This window comes from Phalacrocorax carbo, chromosome 5 (assembly GCF_963921805.1).
Source record: "Phalacrocorax carbo chromosome 5, bPhaCar2.1, whole genome shotgun sequence".
In the NCBI taxonomy this organism is placed as follows: Eukaryota; Metazoa; Chordata; class Aves; order Suliformes; family Phalacrocoracidae; genus Phalacrocorax; species Phalacrocorax carbo.
The window spans coordinates 58,534,637-58,558,069 of record NC_087517.1 but is presented as its reverse complement, the minus strand read 5'-3'; the positions used below and the strand labels follow the sequence as shown (position 1 = coordinate 58,558,069).

General features: G+C 37.3%; 1 protein-coding gene across 1 annotated transcript in view; it reads left to right on the top strand.

Moving 5' to 3' along the window:
• The window catches only part of STK33 (serine/threonine kinase 33), a 49,179-nt gene extending 29,973 nt beyond the window's left edge, over window positions 1-19,206 (top strand). Inside the window, 9 exon segments of the mRNA XM_064453269.1 lie at window positions 4,209-4,312; window positions 5,562-5,606; window positions 5,608-5,701; window positions 6,839-6,944; window positions 10,825-10,915; window positions 11,274-11,356; window positions 13,264-13,302; window positions 14,636-14,730; window positions 19,127-19,206. Coding sequence (XP_064309339.1) covers window positions 4,209-4,312; window positions 5,562-5,606; window positions 5,608-5,701; window positions 6,839-6,944; window positions 10,825-10,915; window positions 11,274-11,356; window positions 13,264-13,302; window positions 14,636-14,730; window positions 19,127-19,206 — 737 coding nt within the window.
• Window positions 19,207-23,433: the final 4,227 nt, after the last annotated feature.

Here is a 23,433-nt window from a genome sequence, read left to right as displayed (position 1 = left end):
CTCCTGATGTCTTTCAAATATGATACTCTTCTGCTATGCAATAGTGTGTACTAATGATAGTAGGTGAAAAAATTTAGGCAGAAGTTGGATTTGAAGTTGATTGTTTTTAATTTCTCCATAGTTCATTCTTATCGATGTACAGTCTCTCTTCCTATCATTCCTGTAGTAGTTAACACATTGATGGAGACATATTTACCTTGTATCATAATAAAGAATTCTATATATATATAAAGAATTATATACAATATTAAAGAAGAGATTCTTTAATATTGTAGGCTTTAAAATTGTTCGGGTGAAAATTGTAAAAGCCTTTGGAGGAGTTTGTGTTATATGTACAACTGAAAATAAATTTTTTTAAAAAGCACTGAAATTGAAATTTCAGAATAAAATCCATCATTTTTGATATTAACAGAAATGGGTCCCCCTTCAAGTAGCATTTCTACATATACATTTCTTTATATTCATACACATGGGTATAAAGTAACTATCATCCTAAATGAGTCATATCTGAATATATAACCAATTACTTTTATGAATTATGTGGAAAATGTAGTTAGTAGGAGGATGCACCAAGTCTCAACAAGGAAGTTAGAGATATGTAGCCATAGATATTTGTGATACTGCAAAAGTAGTACTGGATTATATTGGATAGTCACCTTTATTACCCTGATCAACTGAACCTGTAGTAGCTCTCTAGTTGGATATTTCATTGCTGACATCTAAACAGTATCCACTTCTAGATCTCAGGAGTTTTATGAAAAATGTGTGAGAAAGTTTGATTAAATTACACTCTTTTTATGTGAAACATACTTTTTTTTTTTAGTGTTATATTCAGTGAATGCCACTTTATTAAGAACCATTTTTAATATGTAAATTCTCAACTACAGACAGTTTTTGCAATTCACCATTGTGGAAGATGGTGGGGTGTTTTTTTTGTTTGTTTTATTTACCACTAGCATTTATATAGTGACTATCCATTTACTGTCTTGGTATTCGAATTGCCAGGAGACCAGAGAAGTCAATGGGTATTTGTTAGACAGTGGATGAGGCAAGTGAAACATGTCTCTATGTTTGATTTCCATCCTCTGCAGATTATTCCATCAGCTGCTGCAACTTAAGAATTTGCTTCCCCCTGCTGTTCCCTTCACAACCTTTGTAGTACCTCTGGCAAAGACAGAGGTGTGTCCTACTCAGCAAAACATTCTGGAGTCAACATTATTTTGGATACCGGAGATAAATATGTGAAAAATAAAGGGGAAAATGCCTATGAAACACTGGGGAGACTTCCTAGAAAGCATGTGGAAGGTATCCTAGAAAGCACAAGGTAAATTCCTGGAAAGCAGAAGAGAGACTTCCTAGAAAATCATAGAATCATAAATGTTGGAAAAGACCTCTAGGATCATCAAGTCCAACCATCAACCCAACACTACCGTGTCTCCTAAACCATTGACCCCACCACCTCTCTGGGCAACCTGTTCCAATGCCTGACCATTCTTTCAGTGAAGAAATTTTTCCTAATATCCAGTCTAAACCTCCCCTGATGAAGCTTGAGGCCATAAGAAATCCCTAAATGGAGGGGATATCCTGGAAAGCATGAGGATAGTACCTGTAGAGCAGTGAGGAGGATTCCTACAAAGTAAAGATGGGATTTCTTAGTAAGCATATGGAAAACTTCCTGGAAAAAGTGATTGGAAAATTTCCTAGAAAGCAGAGGGATGTCTACACAGCCAAGAGGGGTTTCCTAGAAAGCACACAAGAAATTCCTGGAAATCAGTAGAGGGAATGCCTAAAAAGCAGAGGGGGGCGTTATTAGAAAGCATTTTGGTAGTTGGAATTTGTGGAAAGCAGATGGGAATCTGGGAAACTGCATGGGAATTTCCTAGGAAGCACAGGTAAAATCCTGGAAAGTAGGGACAGAATTCCTAGAAAGCAGAGGGGATTTCCTAGAAGGCACATGGGGGAAGCACCTGCAGAGCAATGGGGAGATTTCCTGAAAAGGAAAGTGGAAATGCCTATAAAGTGGAGAGGGTATTCCTGGAAAGCACAGGGGGAATCCTAGAAAGTGGAAGGCAGAAATAGGAGGAGAGCAGGGTGGGGGTTGGGGGGAGAACACCTGCAAAGGTAGAGAACATCTAGAGAATTTCTAGAAAGCCAAAGGGGGGGATATTCTAGAAAACACACTTGAAATTCCTAGAAAGCTGGGGTGTGAATTCCCAGAAAGCACACAAGCAAGTCCTATAAAGCAAAGGGGGAATTCCCAGAAATCATGGGAATTTTCTAGAAAGCTGAAGGTTAATGCCTAGAAAGCAGAGGGATACTCCTGAAAAGTAGTGGAGTGCATTCCTAGATAGAATGAGACAAAATACTACAAAACACATTTTGTGGTGGGGATGGGCACTCCTGGAAAGCAGAAGGGAAATTTCCCAGAAATCGTGTGGGAATTTCATTGAAAGTAAAGAGAATTCCTAGATAGCAATGATGGAATTCCAGGCAATTGCAAGTGGTGGGGTGATATCACTGAGATGGGTGAGATGATGGAGGCAGGTTGCGTGGTGGAGTCAGGAGTTCCTCCTAACCCTGGCAGGGGTCTGGGTACCAGTAGCAAAGTCACAGAGTGTTTGCTGTGGGTGCTGAACTGTGGCCAATGTGCTCTGTGTACAGACATTTGCGCAGATAAGCAAATTTTAGAACTTTAATCTTACCACAAATTAGAATTTGTAAGTATTTTGTTTCTGAAGTCATGTTTGTACTCATGTTGCTGTTCTAAGTCAAAACTGCTAGCAATTTCTTTGCACACTACCACATTGTTTTTAATATTTCAGAATTGTACCTTATCTGTTACTCCTCTGGGATTGTGGTTAGTACGGCGATAGCTTGTGGTACTTTGCAAAGTGAAGTAGAAAACTCATAGTGAACTCTACAAGTTGCTGGGCTTAAAACTTACAGTGAGCATTCATGGAGACTGAAACATATCCAGTATAAAAATCTGTAAATATTTTTGTTGAAAAAAATCAGATTGTTTCTCTGCTCTTAAAGACATCTTTTAAACATTTCATTGCAAAGTTTAGTTTACTTTAAACTCATGGATAATAAATATATTAAGAAATTTTTTTAAAGCTGCAGTTATATTTTTTATTATCTGTTTCTTTATTAAATATATTCTTTTGGAAGGTAACTAGTACAAGGCAGCTTTGTGGTGGTAACGGAAGTAAAACACAGGACTACCAACAAAAAATGGGCTATCAAAAAAGTTAACAGGAAAAAGGTGAATATCAGGTAGATAGATGACTTTCTTTAAAGTATTCTTAGCTTTCCTATGATTTGATGATTCATCTTTTCCCAGTCTCTGTTTGAGCACCAAGATGTCATATTAGATCCAGATTTCCTCTTTTCAACTGTGTAGATGTTTATTCTCATTTTTCAAGTATTTTGTGTCCTAGTCATTGCCTCTGCAGCAAAAGCTAGAAGCTGCATGAGTTTTTAAGATACTCAACTCTATTGTCTAACCATGTAAGCTAGGGTTCTTATTCCTTCATGAAAGAATAATTGAAAAGATGTTTGCATATCAGATTCCAAACTATCCAAATCTGGTTAAAGAGTATATGCAATTGAAAGGTGTTTTTAAAAAATATTTATTTTAATTTTTAAAATTAAAGTAAGGTATCAATTAGGAACACAAAATGTTACATTCATAGGTCAGTATGAATATAGTGGTACAATTTTACACCTAAGGTTTTGTGGCTGCATGATGAATACTGAAACTCGTCATTTTCCAGGTGAAAATTCAGATACATTATTTTGTTCCTCTTGATATTCTAAACTTTTCAAACTGTTAAATGGACAATAATAATTTAGATGCTTATTAATCATCACCTATTCTATTTAAGTAAAGTATTTTTGTTTCATAGGTATGTGGTGTGTTTGGATAGTGTGAAAATTGTTGCATACAGCCACGAACATTTTCACACTACTCAAGCTTGAAGGCTTACAGGTTATTTCATGGAACTGTGCATTTAAAACTGTAAGATGTTACAGGACAAATTTATTAGCTCAATGGAAAGAATCCTGCAAATATGCTAGGATTTACTTGGTAGTTATATTTCTGAATATAAGACCTATTAATTTTTTGAATACATCCTACAGCTTTTTAAAAAATAAATTGTTGTTGAAAAATAGTTATGTGTGTAAAATGTGTTTCCCGTCATAAGAAGGAAGTTCTGCCATGAAGCTACCTGAATGGGATGTGATCTTCTTAAAGAGAGTGAGCTATGATCGTATGATACAATTAGAAGAGATGCTTGAGACACCAAAGGTAAGATTTCATTACTGCTGCGCTATGTCAGTAGACTGAAGAATAAAAAAACAAAAGAACCATCTCTATTCCATGGTAATTTATCCTGTGATTTATCATATAACTTATTTAATGGTTTGGTAATTTGACACAAATCTTACAGCTTTTGACCAAAACATTGTGGAAATATTTATATTTTATTTTCCTCTAAATTCCTGCTAAGTCACTGTTGCCAGAAATATAAACTAGCCGTTCAACAGAGGCCAAAAACAGTTTATGTCAAGGGAAATACCTGACTAAGCTTGCTTTGTTCGCTGGTCTCTGATAGGCAGAGACAATTATTACAGCCTAGGTTTGCATTTCTTCCTTCTTCCAAGTCTCATATCTGGTTTTTTAAAAATTGTTTTTCCTATTCTATTCAGAACTATTGCAACAATAATGAAAAGAAAATTACAGCATTGTTTCTTTCCTCTACTTGTTTGCCATAGCGGTCTATAAGGAAAGTGGTCCTCTTGTATGTCCGTTACATTTCAAACAAGGGGAAACATCAGCAAGTAAGCAGTCTTTCAATTTTTTACAGACGTCTGCTGTTTCAGTAATTGTTATAAAGCCAAAGAATGGTGGAAATCTTATTTCTGAGGTTAAATTACTACTACTCTGTCTTTAACTTATGGTATGACTTGTTGGAAAGGTGTTACTGCTGAGCTGAACAGAAAAGATCTCAGGACTTTATAATGACAGCACCATATTAAAATAGTGCAGTTAACACATGTAAAATAATAATTGCTGTTAGCTGTAATGTAGGTTTTTTTCCTGGGGGGTATTGAATTGGTGAGAAGTCTAATTTGAGTAATGTATTACAGTTTTTGTTTCCAGTTGCTGAGAAGTTGCATTTTATATTTTTTCAAATGTTGGTACTTTCTTAGGTACTTTAGGTACTTAGGTACTTTCTGTAAAAGCCATTGATGATGCACTGAATGGAAGAGGCTTTAAGCTGAATCCATACTTAGTCATACTTGTTTGGGAATTATAGTAGTATTATACATTTTTTTAAATGTATGTGCTTTCAAAGCTTGAGAGTTTGTTCTAGTAAGCACTGGCAATATTTGTGGCAGGCCAATTGTCTGTTGTCTTCTGTTCATAAAATACCAAGTGCACTGGGGTTCTAGGTCATTGCAGCTGGAGCACTGCTATTAGTTATATATATTATATTAAAGAAACTAAACTCATAAATAACAAAATCATAACATTCTGTCTTTTTTAATATCAGTAGATGTATCTTGTAATGGAGCTGTGTGAGGATGGAGAACTTAGAAAAAATTCTTTGTAGTAAAGGACACTGTTCAGAAAATGAGACAAGGCACATTCTTCAGAGTGTTGCTTCAGCAATAGCATGTATTCACAAAAATGGTAATTAAATTCCTCTGTCTCTCCCATATGTTCATTGATTCCAAGTGTTCATATGTTTAACAACTGTTACTGATTGCTATTCTTATCTATAACTTATTTCATAGGATAAAGATAGTCCAGTAAAGAAAAAGTAAAATATACTTGTCGTGGTTTAGCCCCAGTCAGCAACCAAGCACCACGCAGCCTTTTGCTCACTCCCCCCTGGTGGGATAGGGAGAGAATTGGAAGAGTAAAAGTGAGAAAACTCATGGGTTGAGATAAAGACAGTTTAATAGGTAAAGCAAAAGCCATGCACACAAACAAAGCAAACCAAGGAATTCATTCACTACTTCCCATGGGCAGGCAGGTGATCAGCCATCTCCAGGAAACCAGGGCTCCATCACACGTAACGGTTACTTGGGAAGACAAACACCATCACTCTGAACATCCCCCCCTCCCTTCTTCTTCCCCCAGCTTTATATGCTGAGCATGACACCATATGGTATGGAATACCCCTTTGGCCAGTTGGGGTCAGCTGTCCTGGCTGTGTCCCCCTCCCAGCTCCTTGTGCACCCAGCAGAGCATGGGGAGCTGAAAAAGTCCTTGACTAGCGTGACCACTACTTAGCAACAACTAAAACATCTCCACATTATCACCAGTTTCCAGCACAAATCCAAAACACAACCCCATACTAGCTACTATGAAGAAAATTAATTTTACCCCAGCCAAAACCAGGACAATACTACATGAATGCTTTTTTAGAACTTTTTTTTCTTACAGATTAAATAACTGCTACCATTTTTCTGTTATTTCTCGTTCTGTACCACCTATGGATAATAACACATATTATTATTTCCTAACTTGCAACTGCTTTGCATTATAACATTAACTTAGTTTGGTTAAGTGTATAGTCTATTACACGAGGTAAAAGGCAGAAGTGGATTGTTTCTGATACTTCTTAATAGTATGTGTTGCATTTAGAGTTCAGTAAACACCATCATTTTCATCCACTACACAGAAGCATTACAGAGAATTCTACACAGTCCAAGACAGAGTTTATCTACCAATTCTAAAATTTTAGCTGGATAGCTTGTGTAGGACTGTGAATAATCCTGGAGGTTTTTTCTTACACGGAACTTATTAATCTCTCTGTTACAGCATACTACTTCTGGGACTCTTTCATTTATCTTGTTTTCCATACGGGGTTATTGAATGGTGCCTTGTTTCTTCTGTGTACTCATTGGAAGGGCAAAAATATCTACTGGTTTTGGATATGAAAATGAACTGCAGGTATGAGAATATGTGCAAATTTGATAATTATACAATATAAACCTTACTTTTTTGTTAGATGATGTCAGGTGATAGACTGATATTGAAGACTGAACCGATATGAACTTTATCCTTTATTACAGGATTGTGGGGAGGAATGAGATTTGAAAATTTGAATACTTATATGATTCCCCGCATGAAATAGGAAAGATGCTTTTGTGTTAGGCTTCTAGTAGTTCAGAGTAAAATGCACTGGAATTGCTCAAAGAAATTACTCAGTCAAAAGAGTTTAAAACATTTCTGCCAGAATATCTTCACTGCAATTGATAAGATTTTATTTCTTACTCTCTCTTGGCAGATATTGTTCACAGAGATCTAAAACTGGGAAACATTTTAGTTAAAAGCAGTGAAATCGATGAAGCAAATGAAATTAAACAGAAAGGTAAGATGACAACTGTAGCAGTTGTCTTCAAGAACTGGTTTTGATACCTAGGTATTACTGGGAGACCTGACTTTGATACCTATTAGCAGCTTTTGAAATGAGCTACTAAATGGTGTTATTAGGGGGAAAAAAATCATTTTGGAAGCTAAGTGCCACTGCTGAAAAAGGATTGCCTTTTTTTTTTTTTTAAATAAGTACATTTCTAGGTCAATTAAAAAAAAAATTCCTTAAACACTCCTTGTTCATCAAGACCTACGTTAGCATAGTCCCAAGCCATTAGTTACAGGAAGCCAGCAAGTGCTGTGAGATGTAATTATTTATAAAATTAAGAATATTGTCAATTTAATGTAAATCTGTTAGTAATTTAGAAAAAAAGCCCATTTAAACTGTGCCCTTGATTGAAATACAAATATAGGATTCTTTTGGTATTAATAAAAATTTACTACCTAAACAAAATGTGCCACATACTTTCATCTGCTTCATATTGAAAAAAATAGTCTTTGATGCTTAATAAATCATATGCTAATTATCCATTGCTGATTTGCTGGTTTAGTAGTAGTTACTGTGAAAATGTACACATCTTCTAAAATAACCTTGTAGAACCAAATTATTGGATCCTGAATGTGTACTATCTTGGGTAGAAAAGTCTGTGTTGAAAAGCATTTCAGATACTGAAGAGCGTGGACAACTTGGTATTTCATGATGGGAGAAATCCAGGGTGCAGAACACTGCTATGTTTCTTAGAGCTTATATATTTTTATATAATATTATACTCATTTTAAGAAGCATAATTTTGGATTTCCCTATATCCTTCAGTTTGGGGCAGTTTGTACCTTTCTTTCTGCAAATGCCAGATGTAGGCAAGACATTGATATAAATCTTCGAGTTTGTCAACTGGCTTTCCATCCTTGTAGTCAGTTCACCACTTCCATCAGTGGAAACCATCATGGCCAGTTATTCCTGTTTCATGGCCTTGCTTTATACACCCATTTGGAACAGCAACTTTCACACTTTATCATCTCTTCTTCAAGGCGCAAGCATCTTTCCTGGCCTCCGTCCTGTGAATGAGAACAGATCTTTCCCCATTTTCCTTGTTCTCCGGATTTTAGAGAATAACTCCTGAATAATGTTATTGGAAGAAGCAGAAAACAAGGAAGCAAACTCCAAAGCTGGTATGGCTAGTAGCAATAAAAGCAGCTACAGGAAAGGGGAGGTCCATCGCAAAGCATGAAATAAACGAACAACATTTATCTGTTTCAGAGTTTTCAGACTTGAGGCAGCTGATGTTAAACAAGAGTCTAAGGTTCACGTCCTCCTGGTTTTGGCTGTGAGAAATGGCCTTCCTGAATCTTTATAACTTTATGGTTTGGGCAGGACATGCAGGGAGAATTATGGGAGAAATCCAGGCACAGATTTCTCCTGGTGAAAGAACATAGATTCTTCCATATGATACACTAGTGCATAGCACAAGTGCATACTGGCATGGGGCTTAGATGAAATTTTGTTCATAAGTGTAGATAAACCTTCAGTTTCAAGCCACCTGTAGGTATCAGGACATTCCTTCCTAAACTCAGAGATACTGACAGCTTCAGATATATGTATTGTCTCACAGCTGTAAAAATATATGAAGAAATTGGCTTCTTCACATAAATATTACACCTGAATAAGGTTTTTCTATCAAGATAAAACCCCATCTATTTAAAAAAAAAAAAACAAATGAGCATTTCTTTGCACCCTTTGAAATGCTTTCTCACATGAGGGATGAAGTCAAAGCCCAAGGGATGGGTACTAACTGCTTCCAGTTCTTGCAGCAAAAAAGACAGAGCTTAAGAAATTTTTTATAAGGGAAGGTGACTCTCTGAAAGGAAACAATCAGGTTCCCAGTTTGCTGTTTGTGGGTATGTGGAGTATTATACCTGTACGGAAGATGTTGTGGGGCTTTCCCCCCTGCTTTTGAATATCAGAGCTCTTCATGGTTTTGTCACATGGGAAAAGAAAAGGAAGGAGGTGGTGAGTTCAGGTAATGACAGCCTATTCTAGGACACCTAGAATGCCTGCGCTAGAGAATACTAGTGCAGAGAATACTAGTACTAGAGAATAGGAGCTGCTACCCTCCACCCCACCCCCCCTTCCCACCATTACCAAAAAAGGTACAGAGGCTGAATTGTAATATTCTGGAATCCCAAAATAGTAAATTTGTGACCCAAACCTCACTCACTTCATCATAGTGATGACACTACTATTTTAAGTCAACTTTTCTTACTTCTAGGGCTTTGATATTGTGCTGCTTATGGCATGACAATTATTTGAAAGGCACAAACTTAGCTTTGTCTCCTTACAGGTAACTTTTAGAGGCAATCATAATTTGACCCCATTTCATTTCACTTTTATTTCACTAATATCTCAAATACATGGTGCTTAAAGCGGTGAGAAGGAAGAATGCAATAATATTGTTCCTTTATGATGTGTTAACTAACATAAACTTGGGGTAGTAGTTTTCGCTTATAGACACCAGCAAAATGAGAAGGAGCAGCTACAGTGTATTTTTTGTGTTTTTTTTTTTTTTGTTTTGTTTTTTTTTAAACACAACCCCAACCCAAAAAACCCCAACCCAACCCTACCTAAACCACAACATAGCTTTGTAGTTAAAACTTTGCCCACTGTAAAGAATTTTTTTTGAAGGTTGGGAAAGGGTAGACACACAAATGTCTGTTTCAGTGAATTCCAGGATTATAACTGGACAAGCTAGAAGTCTCTAAATGTGGGTTTATTATCCCTCTTCCTTAATTTGCTCACTCTACTTCCATATAGAATAAAATTAATTTGGTTTAACTTAAATGAAATCAAAAGTAATACACTCTGGTTTTAGTTATGATTTTCTAGCCATCACCTTTTGGTTCAATGTCAGAGCTGGTGGTGTACTCTGACGTCTGGTTCAGGCCTGCAGAACAACAAATAGAAAACTGCCTCCAGGAAGTGGAATTTTCATTTTGCAACCTGTTTTTCTTAAAGACCAGCTTGAGAGACAGTGGAATCCATGTCAGCCTAATGGACAAGCACAAATGCATTTGTGCAATATGAAATGCAAATTTCAGTGGGCCAAAGCTGCTGACCCACTGAGTGGTTGGCCCTGAACCACTGCACTTGAAGGCAGAGGAAAAACGGTCTGCTGCTTAGCTGGGTTTGGAGCCATGCCAAGGATCATCTCTTTTTGGTGGAGTTGATGGAGGCACATTTCCAGCCATTTGCTTTCCTGCTGCTTGCTACATGTCCCGACAGCTGTGAGAAGGAAGAGACCCACCAAAAGCACACTGTAGCCATCAGTTGAGGAGTTGTCCATCTTCATGTGACAGTTTAGGTTTTCATTTAGGTTCTTAACAAGCAGCACTCTGATTTATGAGCAACTTCTTTTCATCTTGACCTTCTAACTTAGGCCTCTGTCCCTCCATGGCCACAGCAATGAGGTGTCCCTACCATCAGTCTGCTGTAGTTGGGCTTTCCAACCTGCTTTATTCACAGAGAAGGTAAAGTGGTCAGCAGGGATTTGGCCTGTGTCCTTGGAGGATACTTAATTTAGTTTGAGCTTGAATGTCAAGGAAAAAACTGTTACATTAAAAAAAAAAAACCAAACCACTTAGTGGAACAAATTGCTCAGCAAAGTAATTACAAGACAAATGTTAGTGGTGTTTGGCACAAACTTGCTTATCTTCATGGAAGAATAGAGGAGGAAGAGACGGAAGATCATTATATAAAAGTCTCATTTTTAATGTTTTTTTATCTGACTTCAGCATTTTGACTACAAAAGTAAATTCTTCACTCAACAAAAGCACTAAAAAAGTCCATCTTTATTGCTAGCTCTAATACTGTATTTTTTTCTGCTAGGCAGCTGACTTAGGTTTAGCTGTACAACAGACTGGTGGTACTGACAGCATGTTTCAGTCTATCCGTGGGACTCCTATATATGGGTAAGTTCAGCACTTTGCTCTTTGAAAAAGCTACAACTTGCTAGATTCCTCCTAGATCACAGAGTCATATGAATTCTAAGCCCCATCTTTTTCTTTTATTTTCTGTCAGAAATTGTAGTACTAGCTTAAACTGCCTATATTTCTTATCTCATACAGTTATCTCTGAGACCCACAGCATCAGCTTCAGAGAAAGGTGGAGCTATAACTGATAACAACCTTTTAGTGGGGCTCATCAGATCTTATGCAGCTGCTGTGGAATAAATTGTCCATCATTATAAGAGTTTACACTTCATATGCAATTTGCATTACATAAAAATGAATGTTTGTAATATCTGTTTCTGATGTGTCCAGTTTGCTAAGTTATGGCTTCTTCGTAGCAGCGAATTCCATAGATTAACTCTGTGTTTGCTTGAAGTATGGTGCAACTGTTGGATCCTTGGCAGACTGCTCACACTGTCTCTGTCTGTGGTCTGTCAGAGGTCAGGCCTTCTCCTAAGGATCTGGAGGGGACAGGTTGCAAATAGGTATCAAAAGGTATCAGGGAAGACAGCTGGCAAAATCCTGATACTTGCTCGTGTTTTAAACGTGCTTATTACTCGTTATATATATATGAAAAAATAGTGAATTCATGTGGCTTGTCCATATGCAGTCCATTCTACATGCCTTTCAGTTTCTTTTGGCTTTTGGCCTTTTTCCTTTTGGTGTGTAGTAGGAGTGACCCCTTATTGTCTTTATTAATCTGAGATGTCAACACTTATTTTTAAAAATATGTAGACTGGCTGTGAGATATGCAAAGGTCAGCCCTCTCAACTCTTTCTCTGCTGCTGGTAGCCAGGTTCCACAGAAGCCTTGTATCTTCCAGCCAAGAAGTGCATGTGTTCTGAGCTTCTAAGTTTTTTCTGAAGGTAATGATAGAACCATTCTTGACCCAACACCTGCATAGTTTTTCCCCTTCCCCCAGCTTCTTGAAATGGGACTGGGCTCATTTGGCAGAGTCATCTTTCACTGTTGGCTACAGACAGAGCAATATGCAGGTTTCATTTCAAGTTTGTGTATTCTGAATTTTAATTATGATTTATTTTTTCCTTTTTTGAGTTCTTTAAGGAAGGAAGCTAAGGTACATGCCTTGCAAGTTCAGATTTTGTCCTACAGAAAAATGTAATCCCTTCAGCTATATGTAGCTTTTTTTGAAAATGTATGGAATCACCATTTTAATTTGGATACTACCTCTACTAAACAACGTTAGGAATGGCTTAATCTCTTGGAAATAATTGTATTTCATTATGCTGTTACTTGGTCAGCCTTCATAGGTCTTTTGAGGCATGTATTTCTGGTAGGTAAGCAGAACAGCTGCAAACATTCTTTACATCCCCTTTTCAGGGACAGGTGATGAGTATTGCTTTTTTGGTAAGGTATCCTTTAGTAGTCATGGGCTTTATTGTCTGTCTCTGCTGGTTCAGCAAACTGGAGTGGAGATAAATGGGGCTCTGAAGAAAACAAGCAATGATTTATTTTAAATCAGCTCTGGGGTATGTTTGCCTACACATGTTCCTTCTTTCTCTTGCTATTCTGGAAGTTGTCTGAAGGTCCCAGATGACTGGAGGCTTGCCGATGTGATGTCCATCTACAAAAAGGGCCAGAAGGGAGATCCAGGGAACTACAGGCCTGTCAGCCTGACCTTGGTAGCAGGGAAGGTTATGGAGCAGTTCATCTTGAGTGAGCTCACCGGGCAAGTGCAGGACAACCAGGGGATCAGCCTCAGTCAGCATGGCTTCATGAAAGGCAGGTCCTGCCTGGCTGACCTGATTTCCTTCTATGACAGGGTGACCCACCTTGTGGATGAGAGAAAGGCTATGGATGTTGTCTACCTGGACTTTAGTAAAGCCTTTACTGTCTCTCTCCCACAGCATCCTCCTAGAGAAGCTGGCGGCTCATGGCTTGGACAGGTACACTCTTTGCTGGGTAAAAAACTAGCTGGATGGTTGAGCCCAGAGAGTTGTGGTCAATGGAGTTAAAACCAGTTGGCGGCTAGTCATGAGTGGGGTTCCCCAGGGCTCAGTGTTGGGGCCAGTCTTGTTTAATACCTTTATCAATGATCTGGATGAGGGGATCGAGGGCACTCTCAGTAAGTTTGCAGATGACACCACGTTGGGTGGGAATGTTGATCTTCTTGAGGGTAGGAAGGCTCTACAGAGGGACCTGGACAGGCTGGATTGATGGGCCGAGGCCAATTGTATAAGGCTTAACAAGGCCAAGTGTTGGGTCCTCCACTTTGGTCACAAAATACCCATGCAAGGCTACAGGCTTGGGGAAGAGTGGCTGGAAAGCTGTGCGGCAAAGGAGGACCTTGTGGTGCTGGTTGATAGGCAGCTGAACATGAGCCACAAGTGGTGCCCAGGTGGCCAAGAAGGCCAACAGCATCGTGGCTTACATCAGGAATAGTGTGGCCAGCAGGAGCAGGGCATTGATCATGCCCCTGTACTCGGCACTGGTGAGGCCGCACCTTGAATATTGTGTTCAGTTTTGGGCCCCTCAGTACAAGAAGGACATTGAGTTGCTGGAGCGTGTCCAGAGAAGGGCAACAACAGTGGTGACGGGTCTGGAGAGCAAGTCTTATGAGGAGAGGTTGATGGAACTGGGGCTGTTTAGCCTGGAGGAAAGGAGGCTGAGGGGAGACTTTATTTCTCTCTACAACTACTTAAAAGGAGGTTGTAGTGAGGTGGGTGTTGGTCTCTTCTCCCAAGTTACTAGCGATAGAACGAGAAGCAACGTCTCCAAGCTTCATCAGGGGAGGTTTAGACTGGATATTAGGAAAAATTTCTTCACTGAAAGAATGGTCAGGCATTGGAACAGGTTGCCCAGATGGCTGGTGGAGTCACCATCCCTGGAGGTATTTAAAAGATGTGTAGATGTGGTACTTCAGGGTACGGTTTAGGAAGCATGGTAGTGTTGGGTTGATGGTTGGACTTGATGATCCTAGAGGTCTTTTCCAACCTTAATGATTCTATGATTCTAAGTTCAAAACTCTCTGAAATTCTTCATTAGTTAAGAACTGGAATAGTATTTAAGGTTGTGCCATCCTTTAAGCCCGCCTTGTATGGTTCATGGATACTTAAAGCCTAGACAAAGTTGACAGGAAACATTACTGACCAAAGAATCTGAAATCAAGTGCATGTGGTTTTGGGAAATGTGAAATTAGTGGCCAGAGGTAATCAGAGATTCAAAGAGCTGGTTTTAATGAAAGGTAACTAATTCTTTTCAAACTTCCTTCTGCATAAGAGAGACAGAAGAACTCCATACTTCTCAACTACTCAAGGAAGTACAACCGTTGCACACCAGCTGTGGACTGCTGGTAATCACCGCTTGGGTCAGCTGATTGAGGGGATGCTCTCACTTCACTCACTATCCAATTCCTAAAGGAGGAGAGAAGCAAGAAGGACCCTACAGTGAAGACAAACAGCTGTTCCAGCTGATTGTACCTCTTCAGGGTGCAAGCAGTGACGTGTTGTGTTATGCAGGGCGTAGCTTTATAATACCTACAGGCTGCATGAAATGAACTCTCTACTGCAACAAAGGAAGGTAACAGAGAAAATTTTGATCAGATATTAGATGTTGCTGTGGAGGAGTCCAGGTTCTTGTCTGATGATATTCCTTGGTGATGCTGGTACTATTCATTGTCAGGCACTTCTTTTCTGCTGGTTTTTTACTCTCTGCTCCCCTAGACCATCAGGTGCTCATTACAATATCTTAGATGGTATGCAGACCTAATTTATTCTTATTTTCCCATGAGCTTTATCATGCCCTCCATGCAGACAACACTCACTTTGCATTTCCATTCTACATGACATTGCCTTCAAACTGCCTCAGCCTACCTTATGGCTAGGTTAAGTTCAGTGCAAGTACATATTCTGTTGTTACAAGGTCAGCTTTTTCTCTGTTGCTGGGTGTTTTTGAAGCCAACAGTGCTACCTGAATCACAGTATGTCCCTCTGGTTATGTAAACCTAACTTGTAATTTCTGATGTGGTGCATAAACTTTTAGGAATCTCCAGCTAAACAATAGGATAAAATTATAAGCCAGGTTTTTCTTGAAAACTTCCACCCAAACAATGTGTCTATCCCACTGTATGAAACTGATGATTATTTGATGTTGAAATGGAAGTTGACAAAAAACTATGAAAGCAGGTAGTTCAGTGTGGTTTTTTAAATTATTTTGCCTATTTAGGCAATGAATGCTTTGCATTCCATAATATAAAGATTTGTACCCCTTTCTGATTTGTACTGCATGCTATAAATTACTTCACTTCATTATCCAATATAGCATTCATTTTTATTTCTATGAAGTTTTTTTCCTCCATGGTATATACCAGCAGTGCATTTCACAGCTTGCTTATAACAGACTGAAGAAAAAAAAAAAAAGTCCTTTTTGGAGGAAGATAATTAGTCCTTCTGACATTTTGATTGATGCAATACTACTAGTATTAAATAATTCTTCAAGTGAGGGGGTTGCATGGGATGAAATTACTTTCTGATTTACTAATCATGACAGAATCATAGAGTCTCAACACTGGAAGGGACCTCGAGTCATTCGATTTATTTCTCTGCCCAAAGAAAGAAGCAGCTATACTTAAGTCAATTCTGATGAATATTTGTGTAAAGTGTACTTAAAGACCTCTGGTAATGGAGACTCCATAATCTTCCCAGGCACTCTATTCTGATGCTTCATTATCCTCCTAGAAATTTTTCCTCCTGTGTGCCCTGAACCTTCAGTTTGACAATCAGCTTAAACTCATACCTACAGGCCATGATCTAATAACTTTTTTCATTATAAATTTTCCGTTAACTCACCTTCAGCCACATAATTGCCAAAGCTGACCTAAGGGAGGTGGTAGAAGCCTATGCGTGGGGCTAAAGAAAAGGGTGGAACTGCATTTCATATTTTCAGACTAATATTTCTCTCCCTACCTGTCATGGATATGAAGAAGAATATTCCACCTTCCTTTTTTTCAGCAATCTGATATCACACTTCTCTCCTGGTTTCTTTTTTTTTGTTAGACTAAACAGGATGAATTTTCTCAGTCCTGTCCTGCATTTCTGATCTTTGTGATTGACTTGCTGTGCTCCATTTGGTATATATTATGTTAAAATCGTAGTATCACAAATTGAGCGCAATATCTAGTTGAAGCCTCACCAGTACTAGGCTGAGTGGTAGGATCGTTTTGTGTGTACTACAGACCTTAGGCTTGCGTATAAAACACAGGTGATGACTGTCTTTTTGTATTTTATTTAAGGACTCTGAAGTCTACACAAAAGAACAAGAGGTAAGTGCTGGGAATCAGGCCATTGGCCTGTTTTTCACCTGACCTATTTAAATAGGCTTCTAACCCAGACAAGGGGAGGAGTGTTGGTCTTGGCCTCCTCCGAAGGGCAGGTGTGCACAATGAGGTTTTGAACCAGAGTGTCTGTTTTACACTAATCCTGCCTTACAGAGGCATTGTTTGGTAACACTGGAACTGTTAACTCATATTTAGCTTGTGGTTCGCAACAGTCCTTGAGCTGCTGCCTGACCAGCTTCTCCTTGTGTTTGTATTCTGAGCTTGTCTTTCAATATACTTAGTCATTCCTGGCTTGATGTTGTTGTCAAATATAATAAGCATGTTCTCCCTTGGATTATCCAGGTCATCAGTTATAGTGGTATCATGGCTAGGACAGACACCTACAAAACATCCCTTGATGGAGCCTTCCACTTTGACAATGAACAAGTTACAACTACTTTCTGAGAAGGGTTTTTTATAAGCATGTGTGCATTTTTCCTGTGTTGTTTTAATATAGACAGTATTTTGAAAAAAGTTACGTGAAACAGTAGCAAAAGCCTTACTAAAATAGAGATATGTGATATTTAGTGTTCTTCTAACCCCGAAGCCTGTCAACCTGTGCTACATGGAGATTTGTTCCTGACAGGTGCATAATGGCTGTTACTTACCTCTCTGGTTTCTTATGGGTGCTTATTCTTTCCAGTATTTTCATGGGAATTAAAATTAATGGGACGCATCTGTAATTCTTTGATGCCAGCCTTTCCACCCTCTTATGGATAGATGCCATGATTGCCTTTTTCAGTTTTCAGATATTTTACCTGCTTTCCACTAATAGTTCTTGAACAACTAATAGCTCTGAAAAGTCTTGTCAGTTTTTAAAGTACTCTAGAATGAATTTTATCAGTTATGGCTGATTTCAAAATTTCCAACCTAAGTACTTGCTAACCTTTTTCTTCTCTGTAAAAAACTGAGGTATTGCCCCTCTGTCATTGATATTGATTGTGCTATCCAGTGCTTGCAGTTGACATTTTGGTTAAGATTGATGTAAGAAGACATTAAATACGTATGCCTTCTGAGCATCATCTATCAATTGCATTCTTGGTTGAATACAATAGCAGCCTCCTTATTCATTGTCTTCCTACTACTCCTATACTTATAGATGATTTAATTTTTAGTTACGTCCTTGTTAGTTACTCCTCATTTTTCCTTTCTGATTTTGCCCTGCAATGCTTATGTTTCCCTTTTCTTCTTATTTCCATCTTTTGTATACTCCATTCTTGTGTGTGACACTTGTGGAAATTCATGATTAAACCAGACTGGTTTATTAATTTAAAAAAATTATAAAAGGAATAGCAATTTCTTGATTCAGTCATTTTATTTTCTGCAGGATAAGCATATAAGAATATAAACTTACGTAAGTTTGTAAGTTTCCCCAGGATGTTGATAACGTGAATTACTGCTGTTTAAAACATTCTCAAAACAGTTGAATGAAAATGAGATGATACTGTAGGTTTTGGCCAGTTTAGCAATATTAATGGTAAGAATCTCCTTTAAAGTCTTGTTTTACCAGTTGTAGTATTATCAAACCATTAAGTTAAACATTTTAAGTTCCTTGACATAATAATTAAATATCTGAAGCTTGGTACCTACCTAAAACATCAAGAACTGGGATGGCAGTTAAACAAGCTTTTAGATTTGGTGGGACAACACCAAAAAAAATAGCCTCTGTCAATCTCCTCTTCTATTGCGTGAAGGTTTTAAATCTTCTGTTCTTTACTGGGGTTAAGTATGTAATCTCCATTGTTTCTGGAAGTGAAGACCATAAATTTTGCTGTGAACTCACAACCATGACACAGTAGATAAAATATGACTAAGATGGCCCCAAAGGAGCATCTTTTTGACATGTGACTGAAATAATGTAAAATGATAAGTGAAGAGATGATAAGATTATAATTTGTGGGGTTTTTAATCTAAGATATAAACAAAAAGGTTTGAAAATTTTTACTTTAGCGTATCTTGGCACTGATTTTGTTCATCATATAATGTGTTCAAGCTAATACATGCAAACAGAGGCTCTCATGTTTTGCAGAAACCCTGTGTTCTTATGCACTACTCTATCTGGGAGAAAAAGTTTGTATGATGTCTTGCAGTACTTGAAGCCAGTGTGTTATGAAGACTGCTTTAATAACTTATTGTTGGGGAAAAGAATACTAAGTTAAATCATACAGCTAATGTCAAAATGTCACCACCCCCTTAACAGCTAAATGATAAAAGTGAGGACACATCAGCATGAATTGTTAAGGTCTGTACATTATTGATTTAAACATCTGCTGTTGGTTCCTCTTTACATATGGGAATAAATTATACCACATCAGCACATTCTTCATGCTTTGTGTTTAAGCATTTAAAAGTTTTTTTTTGTATTATTAATACTATTTTTTCTGCTTGGTTGGCAGCTCCCGAAGTTATCGGTGCCTATGACTACAGCCAACAGTGCGACATTTGGAGCGTAGGTGTCATTATGTACATGCTGTAAGTAGCTTGTAAAAGTAATATAAAATGTACAGACCCATTTATAATACAAGTATTTAAAATTTTGCACTGAAATAAAAATAAACCTGTGTGATAAACCTTCACAAAAGAATGAACTCTTATAATTGCTTGTATGTAAACATGAATTTCTATGCAAAATAAAGTGAAAGATACAGTTCAGAGTTAAAATTTGAGTATTTGACTTGTGAAGCACTTTATAATCCTGGAATAATAGACTGTTACAGAAAATTGCAGTGAAACACCATAAAACTAAACTAAGAGTTTAGGCCTCTCTTTTTCATGTGTTGGCTGGATCTATATATGAGAGCTAAGTTATTGATTTACTGATCATTGGTCAAATCCTCAAATGGATTGCACAAACCGTGCAATCAGGATAAGGGCTTTTCTTCTCCACCTCTGCCTGTGGTAATTCTGTAATTGACAGGTTCGAGGGCTGCCAGGTCTCCCTGTGCAGGTTAGCTGTGTCCTTTGAAAGTTTGTTGGTCTGCCGTTATTAGAGGAAGAAATTGAATTTTACACTTGTAAGAGTATATGCATATTTTTATTGAAGTCTTTCATAATTTATAACAATCGTCTTAGACACAAAATAATTTCTCTCTGAAAAATCTTATCCTGCCTATACTAGTTAAATAATAGGAAAAGGTACTGTAGTAATTTTAAAAAAAATTGTAGCAAAGTACATAACCATTCATATGACGCAACTAAATTATCACATTTTATGCAGGGACTTTTTTCTTTCATAATGTATTTGCATGGGTTCCCCCCCCTTCAGTTTTTCTTCTCTCAGTTGCCCCCAGATCATGATTTAATGCCAGTGTTTTAGAACACTACCACTTGCTGTTTAATTTGTTGTTATTTCTGTTCTGTGATTGTTTTACTTTTGTGGCATATACCTGAGTTCTTTTATAACTTTGTACATGAGCATGCAGATACAGGCACACAGTTTCATAACCTCCTCTTTTCTGGATTTTCTTTGTTCAGTCTTTTTTTCCACTTTGGTTGCTCATTTTCTTTTCTATACAGTTAGTTTACTTTTCTTCTTGGGTCAGCATGATGAAACGTTTGTAGCTTTATTGCCTTTTTAAAAAATTTTATTTTTATTTCTAAAATCCTTGTGCACTTTTTATGCTGATAGAGAATGAGTTTTGTTATTGTACTTCACGATATTAATATTTGCATCATGGTAGTAGGATTTGCACAACAGATTACAATAGAATATATTATAAAATAGATGGTAGAAATTGGATGGTTTGACTGGCTAATAAGAATCCAGAGCAGTGCCTGCAATCAGCACAATTCACAGCTTAGAACTTGTAAAATTCAGAGCAGTGAACTGTTCTGATTGCAGCTGGAGCTTAGAACTTCTGACTTTCTTCCTTAATTAGCAATATAAATATTTTTTAAAATTAGCATTTTGTAATCACAACCATGTCAGAACAAAGTAACATGAATTCACCCCTTGTTGTATTGACTACACAAGAATGAAAATACTGTGTATGAGCTAATAGAATACAATTCGCACCCCTTTTCATTGCTTAATTTGGAAACTAATAAAAAGCCGTAAGTTTATCTTATGATTTTAATTCTGTTTTTGCAAATCACTTTTCTTCCCACCCTGAATAATAACATGTGCTCCTGGTGCTCCTTTAATGGGCTTAAAGATACTGTTAGAGCCATTATTGCTGCCATCACAACTTTGACCCTTCTAGGCTACAGCTAATGCCTCCCTGGTAATTTGCTAGCTCTTTCTGCAGTGCAGATGGCATGCTCCATCTTGGTACCAAGGGTATTATTGCCATGACAGGCTCAGTCTCTACCTATATGGGGAGCGTAAGCCCTGAGGTGACTCATGAACTCTGTTTTCATGAATGTTAATGCACAAGGTTGCCTCTGCATAATGGGGCAATGCCAGCGTGATGGATTTTTATATGTAATTTAAACTGAGGTGTACTTTATACTTTCCATTTCATTTCTGTTTTAACATATACTAATAGAAGCATACACGATAGTAACCAACAAAAAGAGAATCCATTAAAATACAAAAGTATGGCAGTACATTGAAAGAGTAGAGTAGCAAGAGTCCTACTGCCTGTCACACTCTGAAAGCATGGCCCATATGTTGCTCTCTAATATGAAAGGGTCAGGGGCTTCTTTTCCCTGTGTGATCTACGCTATTGGATTTCTTGCTCATTCTTCCAAGCATGCTTAGAGACTCTGGCCCCTGCAAAAGTGCTCAAAGTGCTTTTGTGCAACTAAAGAAGTCTAGGATGCCTCATACATTACTTCCTGCATTCCAGCAATAAGAAACATATTAAGAAAATATGGTGCTTTTTGCTCCTTTCTGAAGGCACAGGAAATTTCTTCACAGATTTTCAAGGTTCCATATGATATGTTTCATCTACTGAACTTCAGCTAAAGATATCAAGTTATCTGTTGTCTGTTACTGCCTTAGTCTGGAGAGAATTTAGTCCTATCTGTGCATAACAGAATAACGGACATTGTCGTCAGCCAATCCTTACAGTATTTTCTGATCTTTAAATTGAGTTCCTGAGGGAGACTGGGAAGGAAAATTGGAGGATAAAAGAAAACAGCCATTTTTTAAAAGACATTTTGAGATTAAAAGTTTGGGTGAAAATGCACTAAAATATTAATTTTATGTTTTACCTTAAAATTAAAAATTAAAGCCATGTGAATGAAACTCCAGAATATTTTACTTTGATATAAAGTGACAGGCATCTTTCACTAGGATATGACAATTACATTTTCAGTAGCTACTTCTGTGTTTTGGGAGTAGAACTAAAAACATAACTTGATGCAAATAATTTATTTGATGATGTTAGCTTCTTTTTTGTTTTAAATAGACACAAATAGGCGTATTAATTTCTTGAAAGTATTTGCTATATAATTTTTACATGTCAGTTGTGCACGAAAAGTGATGTGAAATCTATTAGAAATTTAATCTGTCTTTATTAGTTTTGATTGAAAACACAGATCACATGATATGGTTTTTCATTTGTTATATGATTAGCAGAACACAGGTCAATATTTACTTTCAAAGTATATTCTCTAATAAACATTAATAGTTGATGTTTCTGGCTGGTAGTTCTGTTGGCAAACAGTAATAGTCACAAAAACCAAATACAAAGCAAGTTTCAACACTGGGTTTGATATCAGCACAATTTTTTTAGGAATGCATTTGTTCTAGTTTCATATCTGTTACCTTTTCCTATTGTTACCACAACATTAAGAATATAACAGCCATAAAGGAAGCTGATGATACAGGAAGAGTAAATTCAATTTACAGACATTCAGATACTACATTTACTCAATGTTTTACTTAAAATAACGAGAAGTAGATACAGGGCAAGAATGCAGCCAAGGTATATTTTTATGAAGCTATGTACTCTTAATATGTACACATATGGTAGGTCTTAACATCATTCTGACATTTCCAATATCTTTGCTTGCTTATTATGCTATTTCTACTGATACCTTAGTTTAGATTAGGCCAAACAAGGCAACGTTCCCACTATGTGGCTAAAGGAGATACAGCTCGATACCAGAACAAAAAGTTAGGAATTAAAAATTATGTTTTGTTTTGTCATAGTATTTTCTGCTTTATGTTTCTGTTCTGAAAAGCACATCTTTTGTAGCAGTAAAAGGATATCATACACCTCTCTTTTTCTGTAAATCATGTTTGCTTTAATTTACTGTTATTCAATGAAGAATAGCAACTTTGAGGATTGAACATATTTCATAGATCGTAAGAATTTTGAACTGTTTATCACATTTTGAACAGCAGTACACTTGACACAAGCAACCACTACGTATGACTAAACTGAATTCTCATATAAAATAAGGCTACAGAATAAAACATATCTAGTCATTCTTATACTGAGTCAATGACCTGTGTTTGACCCAAAACTTGTATTTTAGAAAGACAGATGGTTGGGACTTAAACGCCTACATTGAGAGCGGTCTGTTTTGTCTTGTTTCAGTTCTTGTGGCTGCCAGTAACTCAGTGGAGTTTTAACTCACTAGTCTAAAAACAGTAGGACATGAATTTATGGTAGCTATTATTAGTGAAATGTAGTGGTTTCTAGGACAGAATTGTTGAATTTTTTAATGGCAAATATTACTTTGACAAGAAATAAAAAAACAGGGTAAGTATAAACTGTTCCCAGTAAATACAATTTCTGTGATGGAAATA